We start from the raw sequence: 23631 nt of genomic DNA, 5'->3' as shown, positions 1-23631 counted from the left end.
GTGGCAGGCTCAGCACCATTACTTGGGAGGAGCTTGTGCCAATGGTCTTGGACCAGGAGGAACGTTTCACGAACCCTCCTCACGGCGGAGGTTCGGAGGCCTTAACTGGCCAACGGTCGAAAGGCCGTAATACCAACAAGGGCAAAGGGAAGGCTTCACCGGAGAAGTCTTCTGAGAAGAAGCCTGACCCAGAACGAGAGAAGCTGAAGGCCGAAAGATCGTGTAATGATTGTGGCGAGAAAGGCCACTACTGGAGGAAGTGCCCTAAGCGGACAGGGAAGAGTGCTGATTCCTCAGCCTCATCTGTGAAGACTCCGGCATTTGTGCACTTGGAGATGGTGGACTCCGATGCTTCATCATCTTCGAGCGAGGAGGCAGTTGGCTTCACCGCAAAGGATACCCGGGAATGGATTCTCGACAGTGGTGCTTCCAGGCACATGACTCCATCCCGTGACTTCTTCCTGGATCTGAAACGGCAGTTAGGTCGTATCTTTATTGGCGATAACTCCACTATTCCGATTCATAGTGAGGGCCGGATGGAGATTATTCCCGACGGCAAGGGGGGCAAGCATGCTTCCGGTGTTCTTTATGTCCCTGCTCTGGGCTTTCATCTTTTGTCAGTGCATGAGGTATGCAAGACTGGCTTTCGGGTGGAATTTGAGGAGCATTCGGTTGCTCTAAGGGACCGTGAGACAGGTAAAGTTGTTTGGGAAGGCGGTGTGGAGAATGGCATCTACAAAGCTCTCTGCACTCTCCTCTTTGACAGGCTCTTAGGTCGGAGATTTGTGGCACTTTCGTTTTGGCCACTTAAATGTGGATGCTTTGCGGCGCGCCTTCCGGGACCAGATGGTGGTTGGCTTGCCAGATGTTGGTAGTAGGCAAGGACGCTGCAGTTCTTGCATACGTGGTAAGCAGCACAGGGAATCCTTTCCGAAGCAGGCTTCCAGGCGGGCTTCGAAACCATTGGAGTTGATTCACACTGACTTGTGTGGACCACAGCAGATACCATCCTTGGGAGGATCTCTTTACTTCATGCTGCTTGTTGATGATTATACCAGATTCACGTGGGTCTGCTTTCTTTCACAGAAGGACCAGGCTTTTGCTCGGTTCAAGGATTGGCACGTGATGGTGGAGAAAGAGTCTGGATTTCAAGTCAAGACTCTCAGGGCTGACAAAGGAGGTGAATTCTCCTCGACTGTATTTTTCCGGTTTTGTGCAGATCATAACATCAAGAGGGAATTGGCCAATACCGGATCGCCTTCGGAGAATGGAGTTGTTGAACGTAAGAACAGGACTGTGGTGGAGATGGCGAGGACTATGCTGGAGCATCGTGATCTTCCTCGTCCACTTTGGGGTGAGGCTGTGGCAACAGCTGTCCATACCATTAACCGCTCTCCGACGACTTCTGTACCCCATATGACTCCATTTGAGGCCTATTTTGGCAGGAAACCCGATGTCTCGCACTTCCGTGTCTTTGGGAGTGACGCGTGTGTACATATTCCGAAGAAGCAGAGGGGGAAGCTTGACTCCAAGTCCCGCAAGTTGGTATTTGTGGGGTATAACTCTCTTTCCAAGGGATACAGGTTGTATGATCCAGAGAGGAACGAGATTGTTGTCAGCCGGGATGTGGTCTTTGACGAGCATGTTCCAGCATCCACTGTCGAGGAGCCGCCACTTCTTGGAGATCCAGAGAAGTCTGATGATGATTCCCAGTCTACCACTCCAGTTGATCCACCTCAGTCATCACAGGAGGTTGAGCCCGCAGTTGAAGTTGAGCCCCCGCGACCACAGGAGGCTCCACGATCTGTTCGAGTACCTAGGTGGTTGTTAGACACCCTTCGGGAGTCGGGTGTCACGGAGCTACCCTCCGAGTGGACCACAGAGGACGGCCCTCGAAGATCACATCGAGTCCGAGATAAAAGCAACACGGCGGAGCTTCTTCAGGTGAACTATGCTCTGATGTCTCGTATCATGCGGGATAAAGAGCCCACTTCCGTAAAGGAAGCCCTTTCACAGGATACTTGGAGGGAAGCCATGCAGGTGGAACTTGACGCCATCGAGAAGAACAACACTTGGGAGTTGGTACCGAGGCCGTCGAAGCGGTCAGTCATTGGTGTCAAATGGGTCTTTAAGGCCAAGTACGCATCTGATGGGTCGGTGGACAAACACAAAGCCAGGCTCGTGGCTAAGGGTTATGCTCAGCGGCCAGGCATCGACTACGAGGATACCTTTGCACCGACAGCGCGGATGACCACGATTCGGACCGTTCTTGCCCTTGCTTCTTCTCAGAGGTGGCCCGTGTACCAAATGGATGTAAAATCGGCGTTCCTTAATGGTGACCTGCAGGAGGAGGTGTACGTTGAGCAGCCTCCAGGCTTTATTGTTCCAGGATCGGAAGGGATGGTTTACAGGTTACGTAAGGCCTTGTATGGTCTTAAGCAGGCTCCCAGGGCTTGGAATCAGAAGATTGATTCCTTCTTTATTCGGACTGGATTTCAGAGATCGGTTGCAGATCCGAACCTGTATCTCTTTCGGGAACGCGGCATGGTCACACTTATCATCCTTTATGTGGATGATCTCATTCTCACCGGCGGTCATGTGGAGCACATTGGAGTGACGAAGGCTGCCTTGTCAAAGGAGTTTGAGATGACCGACTTAGGCTTACTCCACTTCTTCTTGGGATTGGAGATCTGGCAGACCCAGAGGGGGTTTTTCGTCTCTCAGCAGCGGTATGTTCATGAGTTTCTTGAGGCCTTTGGGATGGAGAACTGCAAGCCTATTACTTCGCCGATGGACCCGAACACAAAGTTAACCGTTACAGATCCTTGTGAGCCAGTTGATGCCTCGCAGTACCGGAAGTTGGTTGGTTCATTGATCTGGTTGCTGAACACCAGATTGGACTTGAGCTTCTCCGTGGGGCTGTTGAGCTCTTTTATGCAGACGCCATTGAAGACTCATTGGGACGCAGGATTGCGGATCTTGTGGTATCTGCAGAGTACGAAGGATCTGGGACTCTTTTACACAGGAGGGAATGGAGTCAAGCTCCAAGGTTGGAGTGACTCAGATTGGGGAGGAGATCCAGACACGAGGAGGTCTACTTCAGGATACACTTTTACCCTCGGCTCAGGAGCAGTTTCTTGGAGCAGCAAGAAGCAGCCAACTATTGCCCTTTCTTCGACAGAGGCAGAGTATCGGGCTGCTTGTGGTGCTGCTTGTGAGGTTGTATGGCTGCGGAGGCTGCTAGGCGAGATGGGGTTTCCACAGAGGGAGCCCACAGTCATCCAGTGTGATAACCAGAGTTGTATAGCTATTGCTCGGAACCTGGTTTTCCATGCCTGGACCAAGCATATAGAGATACAGTATCACTTTGTTCGTGAGAAGATCTTGGCGGGTGACATCTTGCTACTTTATTGTTCGACGGAGGACAATGCGGCGGACCTCTTCACGAAGTCTCTACCTCAGGCTACGCTCAGGCGGCACTCCAGCTCCCTGGGGTTGGTTACTCAGCCAGGAGCTGAGAGGGGGTGTTAGAAGTCATCTCCTGTCTATTTGTATACACCAGGGCCTCTGTTGTGGGTGTGCCCGCCCGTATATCATTTTTCCACACTCCCCGTATTTTTTCCCTATTTTTCCCATTTTTTCCTAGTGGCTGGAGGGCTGCCAGGTGATGCCAGGAGCACCCCAATGCTGGCCGACTGGACTTTCTTCAGTCGTGTGCATCTGGGCTGCTGGCCGACTTGTTCTGACCAGGCGTAGGCATTTGTAGCTGGCCGACTGCTATTTTCAGCAGTCGTGGGCATTTTTCTCAGTCGTGGGCACCATTTGAAGCTGGCCGACTGCTCACATGGAGATGTATATATTGCCCCTCAGCCCCCACCACTTTCTCATTCAGTTTTTCGGGATCTTGTGTATAGAGAAGAGTTTACACACCTATCTCTCTGTGTTTCTTGTGCTGATTATTTTCTGCAGTCTACTTGCTCTTGTCTACCCAAGTTTGGTTGTCATTTTCGCTGCATATTCTGACATGTACATGATAATATACAAGGCCAAATCAAGGCTGAAACTGGCCTCATCCAATGCCCATCAAGTGTCTGCAATGAGCAAACCACTCTGGAGGCAAACTCTTTGTCAACAGATCAGCCGGGTTGTCATCCGTATGAATCTTAACAAGCTGAATTTGCTTGTTCTCTATCACCTCTCTGATGAAGTGATACTTCACATCCACATGCTTCGTCTTTGCATGAAAGATAGGGTTCTTTGCCAACTGGATGGCACTCTGACTGTCACAATGCAACAATGGAATATCCCCTGTATAACCCAAATCAACCACTAACCGAGATAGCCATAATGCCTCCTTGCAAGCCTCTGTGGCTGCAATATACTCGGCCTCTGTAGTAGATAAGGCAGTGCACTTCTGCATCCTGGATATCCATGACATAGCACCTCCTGTGAATGTAAACACATAATCGGTAGTAGACTTCCGGTTATCTGGATGACCGGCATAATCCGAATCCGTGTAACCATGCACTAATGCATCCTGTTTGCCAAAGCAAATGCACATATCCTGTGTGCCCTTCAGGTATCTCATGTCACCTTTCACTGCTTCCCAATGCTTCTTGCCAGGGTTGGCCATGTATCTAGAAACCACTCCCACTGCAAATGCAATGTCCGGCCTAGTAGCAACCATGGCATACATGAGACTGCCACAAGCTGAAGCATACGGAATCTTGGCCATATCAGCCCTGTCTCTATCCGACTGTGGGCTGTCCTTAGCACTGAGTTTCACATATGGAGGCAAAGGAGTACTAGTCTTCTTCCCCCCGTCCATATTGAACCTCTGCAAAACTTTGCCAATGTATTCCTTCTGAGACAAATACAACACATGCTGATTTCTGTCCCGAAGTATCCGCATACCCAAAATGTGATTTGCATCACCCAAATCCTTCATATCAAAGGTCTGATGCAGCCTCTGCTTCAAGGCATCCATCTCCTCACGAGATTTCCCGGCAATCAACATATCATCAACATACAAGATGAGGATCAATAGACTGCCATCCAAAGCTTTCTTGGTGTATAAGCAGTGATCTATGTCACTTCTCCTGAATTTCTGGGATTTCATGAATGTATCAAATTTATGATACCATTCCCTTGGTGCCTGTTTGAGCCCATAAAGACACTTTTTCAGCTTGCATACAAGCTTCTCCTTTCCACTCACTGCATAACCCTCTGGCTGCTGCATATATATCTCCTCATGGAGATCACCGTGAAGAAAAGCAGTCTTCACATCCATCTGAATCAAGTCCAGATCATCATGAGCAACCAAAGCTAATACAGCTCTAAGTGTGGTCATTTTGACCACTGGAGAGAAGATCTCATCAAAGTCCACACCATATTCCTGCTTGAAGCCCTTAGCCACTAACCTGGCTTTGTATCTTGGCTTTGCATCTGGTGCAACTTTGAGCCTGTAAACCCACTTGCATGGCAAAACCTTCTTGCCTGCAGGCAAATGCACCAACTTCCATGTTCCATTTTTGTGCAGAGAATCCATCTCTGACTTCATGGCACGCTCCCAAAGAGCCTTGTCTGCCCTCTGTAAAGCCTCCTTATAACATGAGGGCTCCCCACAGTCAGTAAGCATCAAGTACTCAACCCCTGGAACAAACCTGTCAGGGGCTCTGGAGGGTCTTGTGGACCTCCGTATCCAATGACCATCATTTGCAGGTTGCTGTCCAGCCTGCATATCACCCATTGGTGGCTCCTGTTCCATGCCATAAGGTTGAAAAATCATGCCCGGTATCTCCTCTAACTGTGGTATATCCATAGGGATATCTTCTGCCATCTCTGGCTGTCCATTTGGACCATTTTCAGCACCATTTAAGGGCTGGTTTTGCTGCTGTAATGGCTGATTTACAGCCCTTGGTTGTTGTCCATGATGTCCATCATCATCAAAGATGACTCTGCCAGGCTCCTGTTGCCTTGCAGGCTCCTTATACATGCATGTTTCATTAAAAATGACATCATTGCTGCGTATAATCTTTCTATTCACGGGATCCCAAAGTCTATACCCCATTTCACCTCTGTCACCATATCCTAGGAATATGCATTTGTGAGACTTAGGATCAAGTTTGGTGCGCATTTCCCTGCGTATGTGCACGTACGCAACGCAACCAAACACTCTCAAGTGCTTGTATGACGGAGGCTTCCCTGTCCATACTTCCTCTGGCACTTTCCCACCAAGCCTCGTGTTAGGTGACGTGTTTATAAGATGAACGGCTGTCATAACAGCTTCAGCCCAAAAACCATGAGGTAATGCAGCATGTGATAACATAGAACGGACCTTCTCCTGAATGGTCCTGTTCATCCTCTCTGCTGTCCCGTTTTGTGGAGGATCATAAGGAGTAGAGAGCTCCCTCTTGATGCCTTTAGCATCACAAAAGTCCTGAAACTGTTTGGACATATACTCTCCACCATTGTCGGAACGCAAAGCCTTCAGTGTTTTGCCAGTTTGATTCTCAACATGAGCAACAAACTTCTGAAACACTGAGAATGTATCACTCTTCAAACGAAGAGGATAAACCCATGCCTTGCGTGTGGCATCATCAATAAAAGACACAAAATATTTTGCCCCTCCCAAAGAAAGCTGAGGCATCTCACATACATCTGTATGCACAAGCTCTAACTGAGCATCTTTCTGTCCAAGAGCTTTCTTGTGGGGGCACTGTAGTTGCCTACCATATATACAATGCTCACAAAACTGAAAACGTGAAAACTTTAGAGAAGGCAAGTAACCCAAACGAGACAATTGCTCCATTCCCTTGACACTCATGTGTCCCAACCGGCTATGCCACATAGAGATTTCCGGCAGCTCGGTTGCATTTACATTAGCATGGTGACAAACACCTGCATGCATGAAGTAAAGAGTGTCCACCTTAGAGCCTCTGGCAACAACCAGTGAGCCCTTACTAATTTTCCACTTTCCACTACCAAATGTGGTAACATAATCAGCATCATCAAGAGTCCAGTAGAAAGCAGATTCTTCTTGATCTCAGGCACATACCTGACATCATGGAGCATAAGCTGTGAGCCATCTGAAAACACAAGCCTCACATCACCTCTGCCAAGAATCTTGCATGCATGGTTATCACCCAAATAAACTACTCCTTCATTGCCAGCAGTATACCTGACAAACAAGTCTCTGTAACCTGTGACATGAAAGGAGGCACCTGAATCAATGATTTATGAGTGCATACCATGACCACCTGTAAGAAGTGAATGGGCATCAAGTGAAGACGTAAATAGGACCTCATCCTCACTGTCACCTGCATATGACACATTGATTTCTTCAATCTTGACTCCACTTTTGCCCTTTGGCTTTACACATCTTTGGCTTCATCTTTGTCTTTGTCTTTGCCTTTTCCCTTTTCCTTTTGATCATTTTTCCATTTGTAGCATTGCTTTTTGATGTGTCCCTTCTTGCCACAATAATGGCATTCCAAGTCCTTTTTAGAGCGGGACTTGCTCCTTCCCCGTTCTTGGCTTTTACCCCTTTGCTGGGATCTCCCACGTGCATTCATTGCATTGGACTTTCCAACAGAGTTGTTTTTCCTGTTCATCTCTTCTTGAAGAAGAGCACCCTCAACATCTGCATATGACAGCATAGCATTTGTGGCTGTCTTGAATGTGTCCCAACTCTCTGGCAAAGTGCATAAGAGAAAAGTGGCTTTGAACTCATCGTCCATTGCCAACTTTTGATTAATAACTTGGCTGACAATACCATTAAACTCATTTAGATGGGCTGTCATAGACGCCCCTTCCTTCATCTGAAGACCTATGAGTTTCTTCAACCAATACACTTTGCTTGAGGCACTTTGCTGGGCATACAAGTTGAAACCGATCCCGTCAAGTGGGAAAGACTCCGTTGGACACCCACACGCTTAAATAGCACAACTTTAAAACCACAAATTTGAAATGGACAACTTAATACAACTTGAAATTGAATTGAAATGAAATGGAAAGATGGACACCAGCACTGGGGCCGGAACGGGCCGACCCCCCCTCAATATATGATATATTTATTGGGAGTATTTAATAAATACAATGCTCCATGGGTTCAAAGAACCAGATAATGTCCATGTACATATGAAAATAGTACCAAACAAATATGCTCGAAGTCGAAACTTGATGTAGAAGCTCGAAGCAGAACGACCACTAGTGTGGTCCAATCTCTACGGTCTTGTGCTTTCACTGGACTCCGCAGAGAGCGCCTCACTGGTGTTCCGAGACCACGAACAAACAGGCGCTCTCGTACTAACGCCTGGCTCTCCCGATCTCAGCACCTTTGGACCGAGGTTCTCCAATAGAGCTTGGACAACCCGGCATCGAACGGGTGTTGGCCGAGCGGGATGAATCCCTTATCAGATTTAAACATAAAATACTTTATTGAAATCTGAAATTCACTTACTTGTAGATGGTTGATAGAAAACCAATACTTGTGGTGTTTGTGTAGAATATGAAGCCACCCTTGTTGAAGAAATAGTTGCCTCGTGTAGAACCATCAAGACAAGCACCACCACAAAGGGTACAGCCGCCTGCTGTGAGAGAAGAAGCATCCACTTGCAAGGGAGGAGATGCCTGGCTGCAGTGTGGAGGAGCTCAAGCAAAGTCGCCTGAGGGAGAAAAGAAACCGCCGAATATAGAGGAGGTACCAGTCTGCTGTGCACAGCTACGTGGGTAGCCTGCTAGAGAAACAAGCGCAGGTTGCTGGAGAGGACCCACGACTGCCTGTAAGAGAAAAACAGGCAGCGCCTACTTCCAATATGCTGCCGCCTGTAGGAGCATGTGCAGCTTGGAGAGGTGCAGTCGGAAGAGAAGAGGCAGCCTGCAGGTACCGTCGCCTGGAAGTAGCCGCCTGTAGGAAGGGAAAGAAAAGGTAGTTTGCTGGTGACAAACGTGCAGCCTGCAAGAGAGTTCACGCAGAGGAGAAGGCAGCGCCACTTGCTAGTGTTCAGTCGCCTATGGGAGCAGCTGCAGCAGTTCAGAGTAGCCTGGAAGGGAGTACGCCTGGCTGCTGTACACAGGCGCAGCCCACCTGTAGGAAGGGTAGAAGCAGCCGCGTGTAGGGAGTAGAGACAGCCGCTAAGAATCATGTACCTGCGTTGGAGGAGTAGCGCAGCCGTCAGCAACAAGCGATGAAGGCGCACAAAAATCATGCGTGTCCAGGTGGTCGTGGGGTTTCTTCTTTTATTAAGGTTGGAGAGGGAGTTTAACACTTTGATTTGGCTGGCCCCCACGATTTTGCATGTGGGAGGCCAGTTCTAAAGTGGGTTGGGTAGGTGCCCATGCACCCACTCCCACACACACTTAAGTGGGGCTTCCCACCTTTGCCCCTAAGTGGGTGCCCAAAGGGGGTGCCCACTCTTAAGAGTGTGAACATTAAACCTTATAAAATAAGAGGTTAGAGATAAAATAATAAAAACAACATGTGCAACATACTTACCACCTGTTCACATGCACCAAAACTCGTCAGAATACAGAGCAGACTTCACGACTCACTGGCAGGCGTCCCCGCTCACTAAGTAACACGTCAAGCAGGCAAACACACAAATACATGTCATGCGAAAACAGTTTCAAACATGCAAAATATGTGTGCATGTGCAAATAGTAACATGGACATATCTCCCGTTCATGGAACAAGTACAAAATATCTGTCGGCACAAAACTGGCACGACATTAAACATAAAAACCTGGTCTTCCTATGGAGTGACAGTCCCACAGGTAAGACACAGTTCCAGGCACGAGTTTCCCTATGGTGTGACAGTCCCATAGGCAAAACACGACACGAATACTGGCTCTTCCATGGCGTGACAATCCCATGGGTCGAACACAGTCCAGGTCATACACGGGTGGCACCAGTCTGGCTCCCGTCCATGTCAGCAAAATACTGGCCTCTTCACACGAGACACCGGCCTGGCCTCAAGTGAACGAGACGCAAAAACTGGAGATGGATCAAATGGTCGGCCAATTGGTGACATCCCCCCGGGCTTCTAAAGAGTTGACCTCAAGTGAAAAGCCTCAAGATATGCCTGCAACAATTGCGGATAATCTGCAAAATAATCCTCATTTACCCATTTGGCATCAATAGGCAAATAATTCTTAAACTTCACAAGGTATCTCCTGGAAAGCTTTCCTGCAGGTAGCTTTCTCTCTTTGTGAAAAACAATCTGTTCTGGCTGGAGGATCTCCTCAAGCTCTTCAATCTCTGGCGGATCTTCTGTTGACAGGCTCATTAGGATCTGGCCCCACATATTTCCGAAATCGACTCACATGAAAAGCATTGTGAATCTTCCAATGACTAGGTAAAGCAAGCCTGTAGGACACTTCATTGATCTTCTGAATCACTTTGAAGGGTCCATAATAGCGAGGGGAAAGCTTAGGATATGATCCTTCTCGTCCTGGCCTCTTCCGAAGCCTAGTCTTCTCAAATTTCAGCAATACTCAATCACCTTCTTTGACTTCCATGTCCCTTCTATGCTTATCAGCAGCCATTTTATGCTTATCCTGAGATCTTGCAATGGCTGTCCGCACCTGACCAAAGGCAACATCCAAGTCACGAACATATTCATCAGCTGCAAAAATCTCATCCTTAGTACGAAGGATGGGTGGCAATACCACTCTGCCATAAATAATCTCAAACGGAGCCTTTCCTGTGGAAGCATGGATCGTATTGTTGTAGGCAAACTCAACAAGTGGAAGATACTTCTCCCATGCACTCTTTTGATCTGCCACATAACATTTCAATAAATCCAACACGGCTGAATTTGCAGCTTCACTTTGGCCATCCGTTTGGGGATGATAAGCTGATGTAAACTCAAGCTTAATACCCATATTATCAAACAAAGCCCTCCAAAATAGGCTTGTAGTCTTGGGATCTCTATCCCCAACAATGGATTTAGGCATACCATGATGCTTGAAAATATTAGCAAGAAAAAGCTTTACCATATGATCAGCTTTAATGGTTTTCTTGACGGGCAAGAAATGAGCTTGCTTGCTAAACCTGTCTACAATAGTCCAAATAGCATCATTCCCATATTGGGATCTAGGCAAATCCATAATAAAATCCATCGTGATACTTTCCCAAGGTTGCGAGGGAATAGGCAATGGCTGAAGCAAACCTGGAGGTTTTTGCCTGTCAAATTTCACCTTTTGGCAAGTAATACATGCACGCACATAAGCCTCAATGTCTTTACGCATGCTCGGCCAAAAGAAATACCTCTGAATCATGCGAGTAGTAGGCATAATACCTCTATGACCAGCATAAGGTGCAGCGTGACATTCGTCCATAACCTTTGGACGCAAATCCTTCACCACACATAGGCAATTATCCTTCATGAGATAACCGTCGTCGATAACATAAGAGGCATGTGAATGACCAGCCATCAAATCAGTCCATATATGGCAAAAATCAGCATCCAAATGATACAAATCTCTCATAACAGATAAGTCTCCATGAGAGGCTACTGAGACTGCAGCAACATAAGGCCTCCTAGATAGTGCATCGGCCACCACATTTTTCTTTCCTGGAGTATGCACAATCTGAAAATGAAACATGGAAAGAAAGTTTGCCATTCTCATCTGCTTCTCTGAAAGCTTGGTTTGAGATAGAAAGTATCTCAAGCTTTGATGATCTGTCTTGACTACAAATTCAGCCCCAAGAAGGTAATGTTTCCAAATCTTTAAGGTGTGAATTACAGCCAAGAGCTCTTTCTCATAGATATCCATATGAAGCTCAGCATCATGCAAACGACGGCTCTCGTATGCAACTGCATGCCTTTCTTGATTTAGGACAGCTCCTATGCAATCACCACAAGCATCACATTCAACCACGAATGACTTGTGCAAGTCAGGAACAATCAATACTGGGCCACATATGATAGCACGCTTGAGCTGCAAGAAAGCATCCTGTTCCTTTGAAGTCCATTTGAAAGCAGTTTTCTTCTTCGTGAGTTCATGTAGAGGAGTGGCAATCATAGCAAAATGCCTTATGAAACGCCTATAGTACGAACATAATCCCAGAAAACTACGTACTTGATGTACGTTTTGCAATTCGGGCCAATTCCGAATGGTCTCTATCTTTGCAGGATCCATTGTAACTCCATCTTTGGATACAATATGACCTAGATAATGAATCTCTGAAAGGAAAAACTCACTTTTCTTGGCATTGACGAAAAGTTTATGCTTCCGCAACTCTTCGAACACTGTGACCAAATGAGTTCTGTGTTCCTGTTCATTCTTGGAGAAAACCAAGATATCATCAAAGAAGACTCCTGTAAACTTGCGATGGGGTCGGAATATCCTATCCATCATACGATTAAAAGTAGCAGGAGCATTGATGAGACCAAAAGCCATTACCAAGAATTCATATAATCCGAAGGCTGTCCTGAATGCAGTCTTATGGACATCTTGTGGTACCACGCGTATCGGGTTTGTTAGGAGGAGAATTTCCTGGCACAAGATCTATGCGATGATCTTCGGGCTTTTGGGGAGGTAATTCACCTGGCAACGAGTTAGCAAAACAATCGTTGAATGCATTAAGAAAATTCAGCCTATCATTAGACATAGCATCCACATTTTGACGATTTGGCACAAGACTATCACGAACAAAAACCAAGTACGCTGAAAGACTCTTTTTCATTGCTTTATTAATTTGGATGTGTGATACAAGTGGGATGGAATCCCCTTCTTTGCCAGCATCAATAAAATGCATGCGGCCTTTATGCATAAAAGAAATCATATTGGACTTGTAGTCTTTGCGGGGCTCAAGCCTATGGTGCCACAGCTTGCCCAACAATACATCACATCCATTCAGTGGAGCAACTAAGAAATGCTCATTGTCAAGGTAGCCCTGTATATGGATACGCAACTTCCCAATCAAAGGGGTAACCTACACCTCTTTACCAATAAATGCAGCTTCGGCTTCAATCTGAGGTCCCATGTTTTCAACCTCAATACCCAATGCAGCTGCCATTTGCATAGAGATGAAATTGTCAGTTGCACAGTCATCAAACATGAAGAGTGCGGGCTGATCCTTGATTTGCTCCCAAGCCTTGCAAACCATACGCTCTTTTGCATCATGACCTGTATTTCCTTGCACATCAGGAACTGCATGTACATTAGCTTTGGTGTGCTTGTCCTCGTGCTTTGATTTGCGATCTGGGCATTGCCGAAACATGTGGTCTTTGCTACCACAAGAAAAGCATTTTCCATCCTTGGCATATTGCTCTCTTTGCTCCGGGGTTAAGCCGAATTTGTTCTTCCTTGGGCCTTGTTCTTTAGATGTGTTATTTTCAGCTTTACCACCCTTGTAAGGCTCCCGGAAGTTCTTTTTAGGTGGCTGTCCACCCTTTTACTGATTTGGGACAGCCTTTTCTCCCACTGTATGTGATGAAAATCAACAAAATCTGGTTGCTGCAGATTTAGGACAGCACCTTAAATGTGCTCTGTTGCCCTTCCAAAGTATTGTACAACAGTACCAATTGCTCACCAATGATGTACCAAACCTGTACCGGCAAGTACAGCAGCTGAAATTGAACCTTTTTCACTCAAATCAATGTGCAGCCATGCCAAAACTTGTACAAAGCTGTACCAAATCTGTACCAGCAGGTACAATAGCAATAAATGCTCTCCTGGCTGTCCAAATGAGTGAAAATCAGACTTTTACAGTCCCGAACACTGCATACAACAGTTCCGAACAGAAATTGGGCAAAAGCCCCTTGACTGCAAGCTGATTTCTAAGGATTCAAGGCATAAAAGTCTTGCCTGCTGCTTTGCCAAGCTCAACAAGCATAAAATCTTGAAAAGCCCCTTGATTTAAGATCAATTGCTGATCATACATGGTACATTGACGCACATGAAGGCATCCAGAGTCTTCACGATGCTTCCCCCTGGCCACATATACATCCAATACATGAAAGCCCCTTGATTTACAGGCAGATTGAGTGCTTGTAAGGCATCAACACATTATCCAGAGCATCAAATGCGATTGCCTGCATGCAAATCAATTCAATCGGCACAAAAGCCCCTTGATTTGCACTGCAATTTGCTGCAATTTTGCCCGAATGTGCGATTTCTCACATCATACAGCATGTATGAATGCTTAATTGTACAATTACATCAAAAGCCCCAAATTTCGACATCCAATTTCCTGCAAATTGATCCTGATTGTGACCAATGTCACCCAATTTTGCCAATTTCGCTCAAAATTTGAGCAATTTGGCACCTGTACCTGCTCAATTGATGATTGTACTTGCTCAATTGCAAATCCCAAAAAAAATTGAAGCAGAATATCTTGTAATTTTTGATTTTTTGTTGCAGGAAAAAAAGGGGTTGATGATGCTGCTGTTGCTTTTGCAGAAATGGGCAATTGAAGCTGCTGTGCAGGTTCTTGGAGGTGATCCTTGCTGCAGATTTAGGTCACCTGCGGGTATTGTACGGGCTGGGCGACTGTACTTGCAGCTGACGGGTACAGTCGTGCAGAGAACGTGGCTTGGGCTGGTTGCAGACGTGGCCCTGTTTGGGCAGGCGAAGGACTTTTGCGCCGGCTCTTACGTGTTCGTGCAGGTGTACTTTGCTACGCCTTGGGGCCACCAACGCTACACGCGACGTGCGACTGATGTCGCCGACGTAAAGTTGCCAGCCACTCGTCGTGTCGAGCTTGCCTTCGCCGTCTCCGCCTAGCCAGCCGTAACGCTTTCGCCTTGCTGCCTTCGCCGTGTAGAGCTACACGCGACAAGGAGTTTTGTTGGCGTCGCCTCCGCTCGAGCTCGCCTGCCTAGTGGCTTTACGCTACGATGCGCTCGCTCAGCGATTAACACGCCTGCAGCCTACGCCGTTTCCGCCTGGCTGTTGGCTACCTGCGCTGCAGCCAGGGCTTCGCTGGTACACGCACCACAGCTACTCCTCATGGGAGGGGGTGATGCGCTGGCCTCCTCGCTACCTCAGCTTCTGCAGGTTACTACAGTGCTGAAACGAAAGCTACAATCATCAATTCAGCCTGTATGGTTTTGCAGCGACTCTACCCAACAGATGCGACTGAAATTCAGTCCTCAATTGCTCTTGCCTTTGCCTGTGCTCTGATACCAGTTGAATGGGAGAAGAAGAATTAGGGTTAGAGTTCATGTGGGAGACATACACAGAGAAGCAAGGGAGAGAGAGAGAGAGAGTTGTGGGGATAAGTCAACTCATGATGAGAGTGTGTGACTCCCCTATCACACATGTATATTGCACTAGTACACATAGTGCACTTAGTACATTAAAAGTACTAAGTGTACTATGTACTATAACTTATGGGCTTGTACACACTATAAGGGTGGGCATAGTGCCTTTACCCCAACAGTGACCAAACGCTAGGCAGAACTATGCATAAGCTTAGGTGATTGTGAAGTGATCTTCGAGAGAATACACTAGTCTGAGGCTGAGGGTAGGTGTTCTCAGAGAGGCTGGTTGACCTCTCTGAGCCCCCAGCGGGCCCCTCCCCACAACCTACCTCTCCGATGGATCTCTCACAACAGCACCCCTCTCTGGCCCCTCCGCCCCTCCGCCCTCCCTTGTCGCGCGCGCCCCCCCCCCTCCCCCCCAGCAGCCCCCGACTCAAAGCGGAGGCGACCGATGAGTTCTGTGTGCCGCTTGATTCGATGCTTTTTTGAGCCGGTTGAGATGATCATTGCTGCCTCCCTGGTGAGGGAACTCTCGCTAGAGTCCCTAGGTGGGGCCCCCAGGATCTTGGGGTAGCTTGTGGATTATAGTTTCTTCTGATGTCTGCCTGCAGAAGGGACTAATGTGTTTGAGGAGATAGTAGCCCCCATTTGGGTATATGTGGTTTTTCACCACTCCAGACCCTCTATGCCAGATAATAACGCGATGATCTTCTCTTTCCCATTGAGTGCAACCATGGGGACGGAGTGGGATTCTGAGTCGGTGTAGCCGCCAGCCAGGGACAGGTAGTTGTGCTCTCCCACCATCTCCACGATCTTCGCATCATCGACATTCTCACCCATTTTTGGCCTTTGACTAGGATGGAGCTAGGAGGCTCAGCCCATCGAGACCAGGATGGGGCCTCCATTGTGATCGATGGAGTCCGGAGTATGCATATGCTCGTGCTTGGACAGAGTGGCGTCACATGGAGGACAGGATGAGTGCTCACTTGGCGCGTCTTCGTCCTTGGATGGATTGTGACTATTCCCCGTCTAAACCCTTGCCCAAGACTCTTCGAGTGGAGGGTAGTTCCGCTAGTGCCGCATCACACAGAGATTGATATGCGGATTGCCTCATGGAACATTCAGAGTTTAGGGGGGCCTCAGTGCTTGCAGAGACTAGGTGTCCTCCGCACCCGCCGATGTGGGAAGATTCTTCCAGGAAGGAGTCATGTTCTGGTCCCCATCCTTCGGCCCCTTAGGGACGCAGGGAGGTGTGTGTGTTTCTGTTAGTGAGCAGTTGCTGCGGGCAATGTAAGGCTCAGGAGTCATAGTCCTGGGGCGTGCGTAGTGGATTACCATATTGATCGGAGAGGATAGCGTTCGCTTCCGCAATGTTTATGCATGCTCCGAACGGCGCTGCAGATAGAGTTCTTTTTTGGAGCAGTCTAGTAGGGCCTCCCCTAGGCTGACTTTTGGTGCTTGGGCGGCGACTTCAACTTGATAGAGGCAGCAGAGGACAGACTTGGAGGTGGCACGACAACAATGTCAGGAGAAGAGTATTCAGCTTGGGAGCGTTAGCTTCTCAAGATCGGATAGGAGGAGCATAGGCCCCAACCACTCTAGACTAGACATGTTTTATGTCGATGAGTGGGCTAGTAGCCGTGGGGGCATGATCGGTATCTTGGCAGGCACTACCTTTTCTGATCACGCCCCGAGTATTCTGTCCTTAGAGGACCCTTGGAGGTATGAAAGGCATGCGAGCTCTAGGATTCCGGACATCCTCATTCAGGACCCCGAGATATGCAGTAGGATAGAGCAGATATGGGCGGGATTGGACTTCATCTCAGGCTCTGCTGCGTGCACATTGGATGTGGGCCTAGGGGAGATCAACAGTTTCTTGCAAGAGGCAACCCAGAGCTGATTTGAGGGATTCCGGGAGCAGGAGAGGAGTCTGAGGAGTAGTCTAGCCTCTTTACAGCGGCTTCAGGAGAGGTATCCCGATAGCCAATGGATCAAGAGTCAACTAGTTATCGTGCTGTGCACCTCCTTTTAGCTCCGTCACAAGCTACTTCCGGTGTGGGATGTTGGATATTCGGAGCTTCAGTGTGTGAACACTCCCTCCCTATGAGTGTATGCGTGTGAACACCTCTTAAAGGTGAATGCGTGCAAGTGTGTGTGAACAAATGCTTATAGCCACCATTTTGTTCATGTATGTGCATAGGCACAAGGCCTTATAGCCACTTAAGTGTGTGTGTAAGCAGTGATGTCACTGGTATAGCCAAGTGTGACTGCCCCAATGAGTAGAGTAATGAGAAAGAAAAGGCATTTTGCCTATAAAAAGCATTGTACCTTGTGAACTTCATATCAACCAATATAAACATTACATTGTAGTGTTTAAATACAGTCTCTTGAGCTTTGTTCTCTTAACTCTCTCTACCATTCTCTCTTTACTACACATTATATATCAGTTTGAACCTCCTCACCGTCGATTTCGGGCAGAGTGAGTGCTGAGGCAACCACCAACGCCGGCTGCTTAGCCCCGTCCGCTGCCTCTTGCCGCACGCTCGCTGCCGCTCCCAGAAGCTCCTCTCTCCACCTGCCTCTCCAGGGCATCCACTTGGGCTCTTCTACTCTGCGTTTTGGGACTCTTCTCCATGAGCTTCTCCACCTGTGCTGCCCGCCCCCCCCCCCCCCCCCCCCCCCCCCCCCCCCCCCCCCCCCCCCCCGGGTCTGATCCACACATTGCTTGTTGTAGTTAGGCTCTCCTGGAGCCTTTGTACCTTGAAGGACTACTCTTTTCTTACGGTGCACCTCCAGCAACGAGCAGATCCTCTCGAACAGTTGCATACCAGAAAGACCACATGAAGCAAGGACATTTTTACACATATGGTAAGCTTGATCACTTCCATGCTCATCAAATTATAGGTCTTCTGCTAGATCTGTTAACTACATCAGAGAAATTGTATCTACATCCTGCATACTTGGCATTTTATGGACAAAGTCATCAATCTAAAGCTCATGCAATCCCAAAAGTTTGGGGGTTTCTCAAGCATAAGCCTCTGGATTCAAGATGAAGCCTCTGCTTTGTTCTCTCACCTCTCTCTACCCTTCTCTCTTTACTACACATCATCCATCAGTTTGAACCTCCATAGCCGCTGGTCTGCTAACCCCTAAGCCCACATGGGATCCTTCTTTGCTATACCGGATTGACAGAATACCCTTTTCTGGTGCATAAGTGTAGGTCAACCTCACACTCTTGAAGACAACATAATGAAGAACTTTGCAGACTGGCCTTGTTTCTGGCTCTACTGTGGTGGGGTGCGTATTCAAGTGGAGATAGGGATGCATGTGGATTGAGCCAAGTCGGAGTGCAACGGGGGAAAGAGCCCAGTTACAAAGGAAGAAGCGTTGTAGAGAACCAGGGTGTTTCTCAATGCAGAGAACACCTTTTGATTTTCGACTCTTAGGGTAAACATCTGCTTAACAGGGTCTGGGCTTGCCTGATTTTTGACTGGAGGAGGAAAGATCGGATTAACAAGGGCTCAGCTTGCCTTTTGAGAGGCACTCATTCTTGGAATCACTGTATTCACTCCATGTGTGATAGCTATATTTTAAGGTTTGGCAACCTACGAGGTTCCCTCAAAGAATGTACAAAAAATGCTCCTTTGGATAATATAAAATCACTTCAGGGTCAGGGTGTTGGTTTGGCTCATTGTGGTAGCATTGTCTCAATTTTCATTTCTTGGCTATTGTGGTTGTTTTAACTTAATCATATTAAGACTTAAGTGGTTCCGAGATCCATGCTCTCTAAGTCTTTGAGAGGTAGTCTTTAGTTCTATCAGCGATGACTGAGGGGGAGTTCTCAGCATCATTCATGGTCTCTTCATCAGTTGAGCCACACGAGGAGGACCTATGAGGAGGTTTTGATGACTATATATGAATGACTTGTGGACTAGATCTCATTAGGGAAATTCTTTCTCAACAGGTGTTTGCACAGGATGCCTCTAGAGGAGGGTGTGTAAGGCTCAAAAGCAGACTCATAATTTCTCATGGTCTTTGACATTTGGATCATAGTGGACTAGGGTGTTTGTTGTGCCAATCATGAATTCTAACCAGTGAAGTAACTGAGTGTTGAGCTCTGAACTAGATCTTTTACGAGTATCTATTGATAATTGTCCATTCAAGTATAGGAGGTGATAAGTTTTGAAGTGTTTTTAAGCAACAAGTGAAGGTTCAACATAATGTCCTTATTTCTATGTGGCATGCATAGGTACTTGCGATTACGGGGTGCTCTTTGTACAAAAGAGCTTAGTGTGAGTGTACTAGACTTTCTTGCTATTTTTTAATTAGAAAAGTTGTACCTTTTGAACTCATTTTTTTAGTATCAATTACTGAAAATCCTGGATGAAGTAATAAAAACTTTTGAACTCATTTTTTTAGTATCAATTACTGAAAATCCTGGATGAAGTATTAAAAACTTTCTTCTATCGTTTTCTAAGGAGCCCTCTTAGATAATACGCCCTGACATGCCAATTATATCAACTGTACATCCATGAGGTTTAAGCTATAATAAGACATTTTCAAACCTCACTCTCAATGGCTTCTTTTGTGACACTTGTTTTTGGAGATCCCACAGGGATCTAAATAAGACCTTTAACTGCAAGTTGGCATGACTGGTTTGTTTGAGTGGAAACAAGTGACTATTACCCAGCTAGGGCAGTGGGGAAATTCCATCTGCACCCCTTCATTGGTGACTCACAACCCACCCAACGTTACAAGATGTTTTAGAAACGTCTTGCATGGAACTGTTGTTTTTCATGGTAGAGCTGGGCAGCTAGGGTGAGGCTATGGTGGATCAAAGAAAATCCATGGTTGTGGTGTGTATAGAAGAGAGATAGTGAGAGATGTAACAAACTGAAAAGAAGAGGGGCAGTGATTGCATGACTCAAAGATACTTTGATTAATGATGTTGAAAGCTTCAAAGAGTACAGTGCTTTTATAGGCTCTTAGAGCCTTATCTTTTGACAACACACACTGGGGCAATGACACATGGCAAGTGTCCTGCTTATCACATACACACATAAACAGCTCTCTGAGGTTGTTCACACTCTTACACATTTACTCACATAAGTGAGAGTTCACACACACATACAAGTGCTTTTTCGCACATGTGAGACTCCAAATACCCAACCAACCCCCCTTCAGAACGAAGGTAGTGTCACGTGCACACCCGTGCCATGGCATAATCCTCAGCATGAGCAGCATAATCCCTGATTAGGACAGCAGTTAGGACAGCATCATCATCATCATCATCATCATCATCATCATCCTGGAGGGCCACGAGTACCCAGTTGGTAGCCATAAAGAATGTCGTTCAGTCTTCCATCCCCAATAGATAGGTGATCTGCTCTCTATAAACGAAAGGAGGGAGAAGTGGCACTCAGGCCTGACCATGATGTGCCTATAGCAGGCAGGGAGCATATCCGCGTCTATCTGGCAACACGTTGCATAGGGTATGTTCACTTGGAAAAGACTTCGATTTGCCATCTTTCACCAAACTACCGGGCTTGTAGGATGATCTTCATTCGTCTGAGATGCTTTCCCTTCAATCGTGTTTTTGCGACATGTGGTGGTCTTGGCCTCCCTTCGCGGGTTTCGGTGAGTCCCATGCTTGTATGCAATTCTTGCCTTGCCTCTTTTGATCACAGATGATCCAATGGCAGCACAACCTTTTCCATCAATAGGTACTCCTAATGCATCAACTACACAGCCTGGCATGGCCTTTCCTACAGGAACATCCACAATATATCCGATGCGCTTGACCATATCTCCTTTTTTAATGGCGGTATCACTACTAAATATAACAATTCCTACATTCTCATTCTCAGAATTCGAAGCCATTCCTTTCACACCATTGGTAAATCCTACAGCAATCGACAACCAATAGGGCACCCAGGTAGGTAGGCGGCCAGCATCATCTAGTTAGCCATCCAGCTCGGCTATGAGTTGGGGCATATGTAAGGAAGCATTTTAAGGGATATTTTATGAATATTTTGTCCAAATAACTGGCGGACAGTAGTCATGTAGACCGACCAGCACCTCTGGCACATATATAAGCATAAAGTCATCATTCATCAATTCACCTTTTGAAGAAGTTAGTATTCAATAGGAGCATGTAGAAGGGCTAGAGGTCACCCCTAAGGGGTAGACCAAGGGCCTAGAAGATCTACAGTCATTCATGTCACCTTTTTGTACCATAATACAAGAAAACCTTGAATCCATCTCTCTCTCTCTCTCTCTCTCTCTCTCTCTCTCTCTCTCTCTCTCTCTCATGCAGAGGATGGGGGATTGAGCGCAGCAGGCCAGGCAGGCTTCCGACGAGCCTTCTCGACCATCGACCACATTTTTACATTGAGGTGCCTGATTGATCAGGCCAAGGCATGGAGGCAACGGCTCTATTGTTGCTTTGTGGATTTCCGCAAGGCATTCAGGACCTAGGCGATGTGTGTGACTATCATGTTCATGATCAGCTATTTGCCTTAGACCCATCGGCACCCATGGCTCCCAGCTCTCACATGTACTGCACTCCGCAGCTGCGAGGAGTTTCCCATACCACATACAGACAGGACAGCCACCTACATCTGGGAGCATGCCCCAGAACCGATGGTATGATGATGAGTGCAGAAACCTTTATCGCAGTCTCCGAGTGCAGAGGGTCGCGGGGAGATCACCCAGAGACAGGCAGGCAGGGGGATGCATACTCTCACCTGCCGTAAGCGGCGAGCTTATGAGGAGGCTCAGTACTGGGACACATATCACATGCTCATGAGCAGAGATGCTGCTGCTGCTTGGAGGAGACTCAGAGAGCCCCGTCCTCCCACACCTATTACCAATCCTCAGACTTGGCAGACATATGCAGAGAGACTCTATGATGTGCCTGCACAGCCCCCTATACCACAGCCCACAGAGCCATGCTCCACAGTCTCCACCTTCTTCACCCCACCTATGGTTAGGAGGGCCATATGCCGACTCCAACATGGACGGGCGACAGATCATACAGGATTACAGGGAGAGCATCTCATCTATGCTATTGATACATTGGCACCATTTCTTACTCATCTCTTCAACAGAGCTCTGTCAGAGGGGTTTTCGGCTGAGTGGACGATGCACACTATTGTGCCGATCCATAAAGCGAGAGATGTCCTAGACCCCGGGAACTACAGGACCATCATGATTGGCCATATATTGGCCAAACTATACGGGGCAGTTTTGGAGGCAGAGCTGAGCACTCATGCAGAGAATGGGGGATTGAGAGTAGCAGGCCAGGCAGGCTTCCGACGAGCCTTCTCGACCATTGATCACATTTTTACATTGAGGTGCCTGATTGATCAGGCCAAGGCACGGAGGCAACGGCTCTATTGTTGCTTTGTGGATTTCCGCAAGGCATTTGATACTGTGCCCAGAGAGCGCCTCTTTGGGTGACTACAGACACTAGGCATACCCTTAGACATGATGTGGGACATATACAGGCTATATGAGCAGGTCTTTGGGATAGTCCGATGCCCAGGAGGCTTGTCCGACACAGTTGCTAGCACCATTGGTGCCCGCTCTCCCCCACGCTCTTTGGGCTCTTTATTGATGAGGTGTTCGATTACATCACACAGGGAGGAGGCTTTGGGGTTGAACTATCAGGTATTACTGTCCATGTAATGCTTTATGCTGATGACATCGTCTTGGTATCCGACACGCAGGTTGGGCTTCAAAGACACCTTGTGGCTCTTGATGACTTCTGCGCATAGCAGGGGCTCACAGTGAACCTTGGGAAAACCAAGGTTATGATCTTCCACACCTCACCCGCAGTCAGGAGCCACCTACTCTCACATTAGTAGGAGGGCGGGTCGAGGTGGTGAGCTCTTATGTTTACCTTGGCATCACGTTTACTAGCTCAGCTGGACGCTTCTCCATGGCTCAGGCAGTCCGAGACAGAGTGGCCCGGGGGTATGCAGCTCTTTCTGGCCTTGAACGTCAGTGTCATCAGGCACATTTTCAGAAACCCCGCACGAAGGGGTGAGTGACACGAGCCTTGATGTATGCAACAGCGGTTTGGGCACCAGGGCTTGCAGCCTCCACATGGGTACAGCTGGAGAGACCACAGATCTTGATGCTCTCGAGGATGATACGCAGCAAACCATCCGTCCCGCACGACATTGTTCAAGCTGAGTTTGCTGCACCACCTATGGCAGTGGAGGCATTGTTCTAGACGATCTCCTTTATATACAAGATGAGGGCACAGAGAGATTATCCTGCCGAGCTTTTGAGGCATCCAGACAGCTGACTGAGGCTGGACACACTGGATCTTGGGCTATGCACAGATGCTACAGTGGTTCTCACATCATGGGATAGACATTGAGCGGTTGCCACCTTTTCAGTATGTCTGCTC

The 23631-nt window shown here is 47.5% G+C and overlaps 1 protein-coding gene across 4 annotated transcripts in view; it reads left to right on the top strand.

Moving 5' to 3' along the window:
- LOC147632045 (RNI-like superfamily protein) overlaps positions 1-23631 on the top strand; it is a 202620-nt gene that overhangs the window by 56007 nt on the left and 122982 nt on the right. For all 4 annotated transcript variants that reach the window (XM_086808625.1, XM_086808627.1, XM_086808626.1 and 1 more), the window contains exon 6: positions 19462-19504. In XM_086808625.1, the coding sequence (XP_086664751.1) occupies positions 19462-19504 (43 nt within the window). The remainder of the gene's footprint in view (positions 1-19461; positions 19505-23631) is intronic.

This window comes from Cibotium barometz, chromosome 14, assembly GCF_041138505.1.
Source record: "Cibotium barometz isolate CiBa-2024 chromosome 14, ASM4113850v1, whole genome shotgun sequence".
Taxonomy (NCBI): Eukaryota; Viridiplantae; Streptophyta; class Polypodiopsida; order Cyatheales; family Cibotiaceae; genus Cibotium; species Cibotium barometz.
The sequence above is the reverse complement of the archived record's forward strand: the minus strand, read 5'-3'. Positions and strand labels throughout refer to the sequence as shown.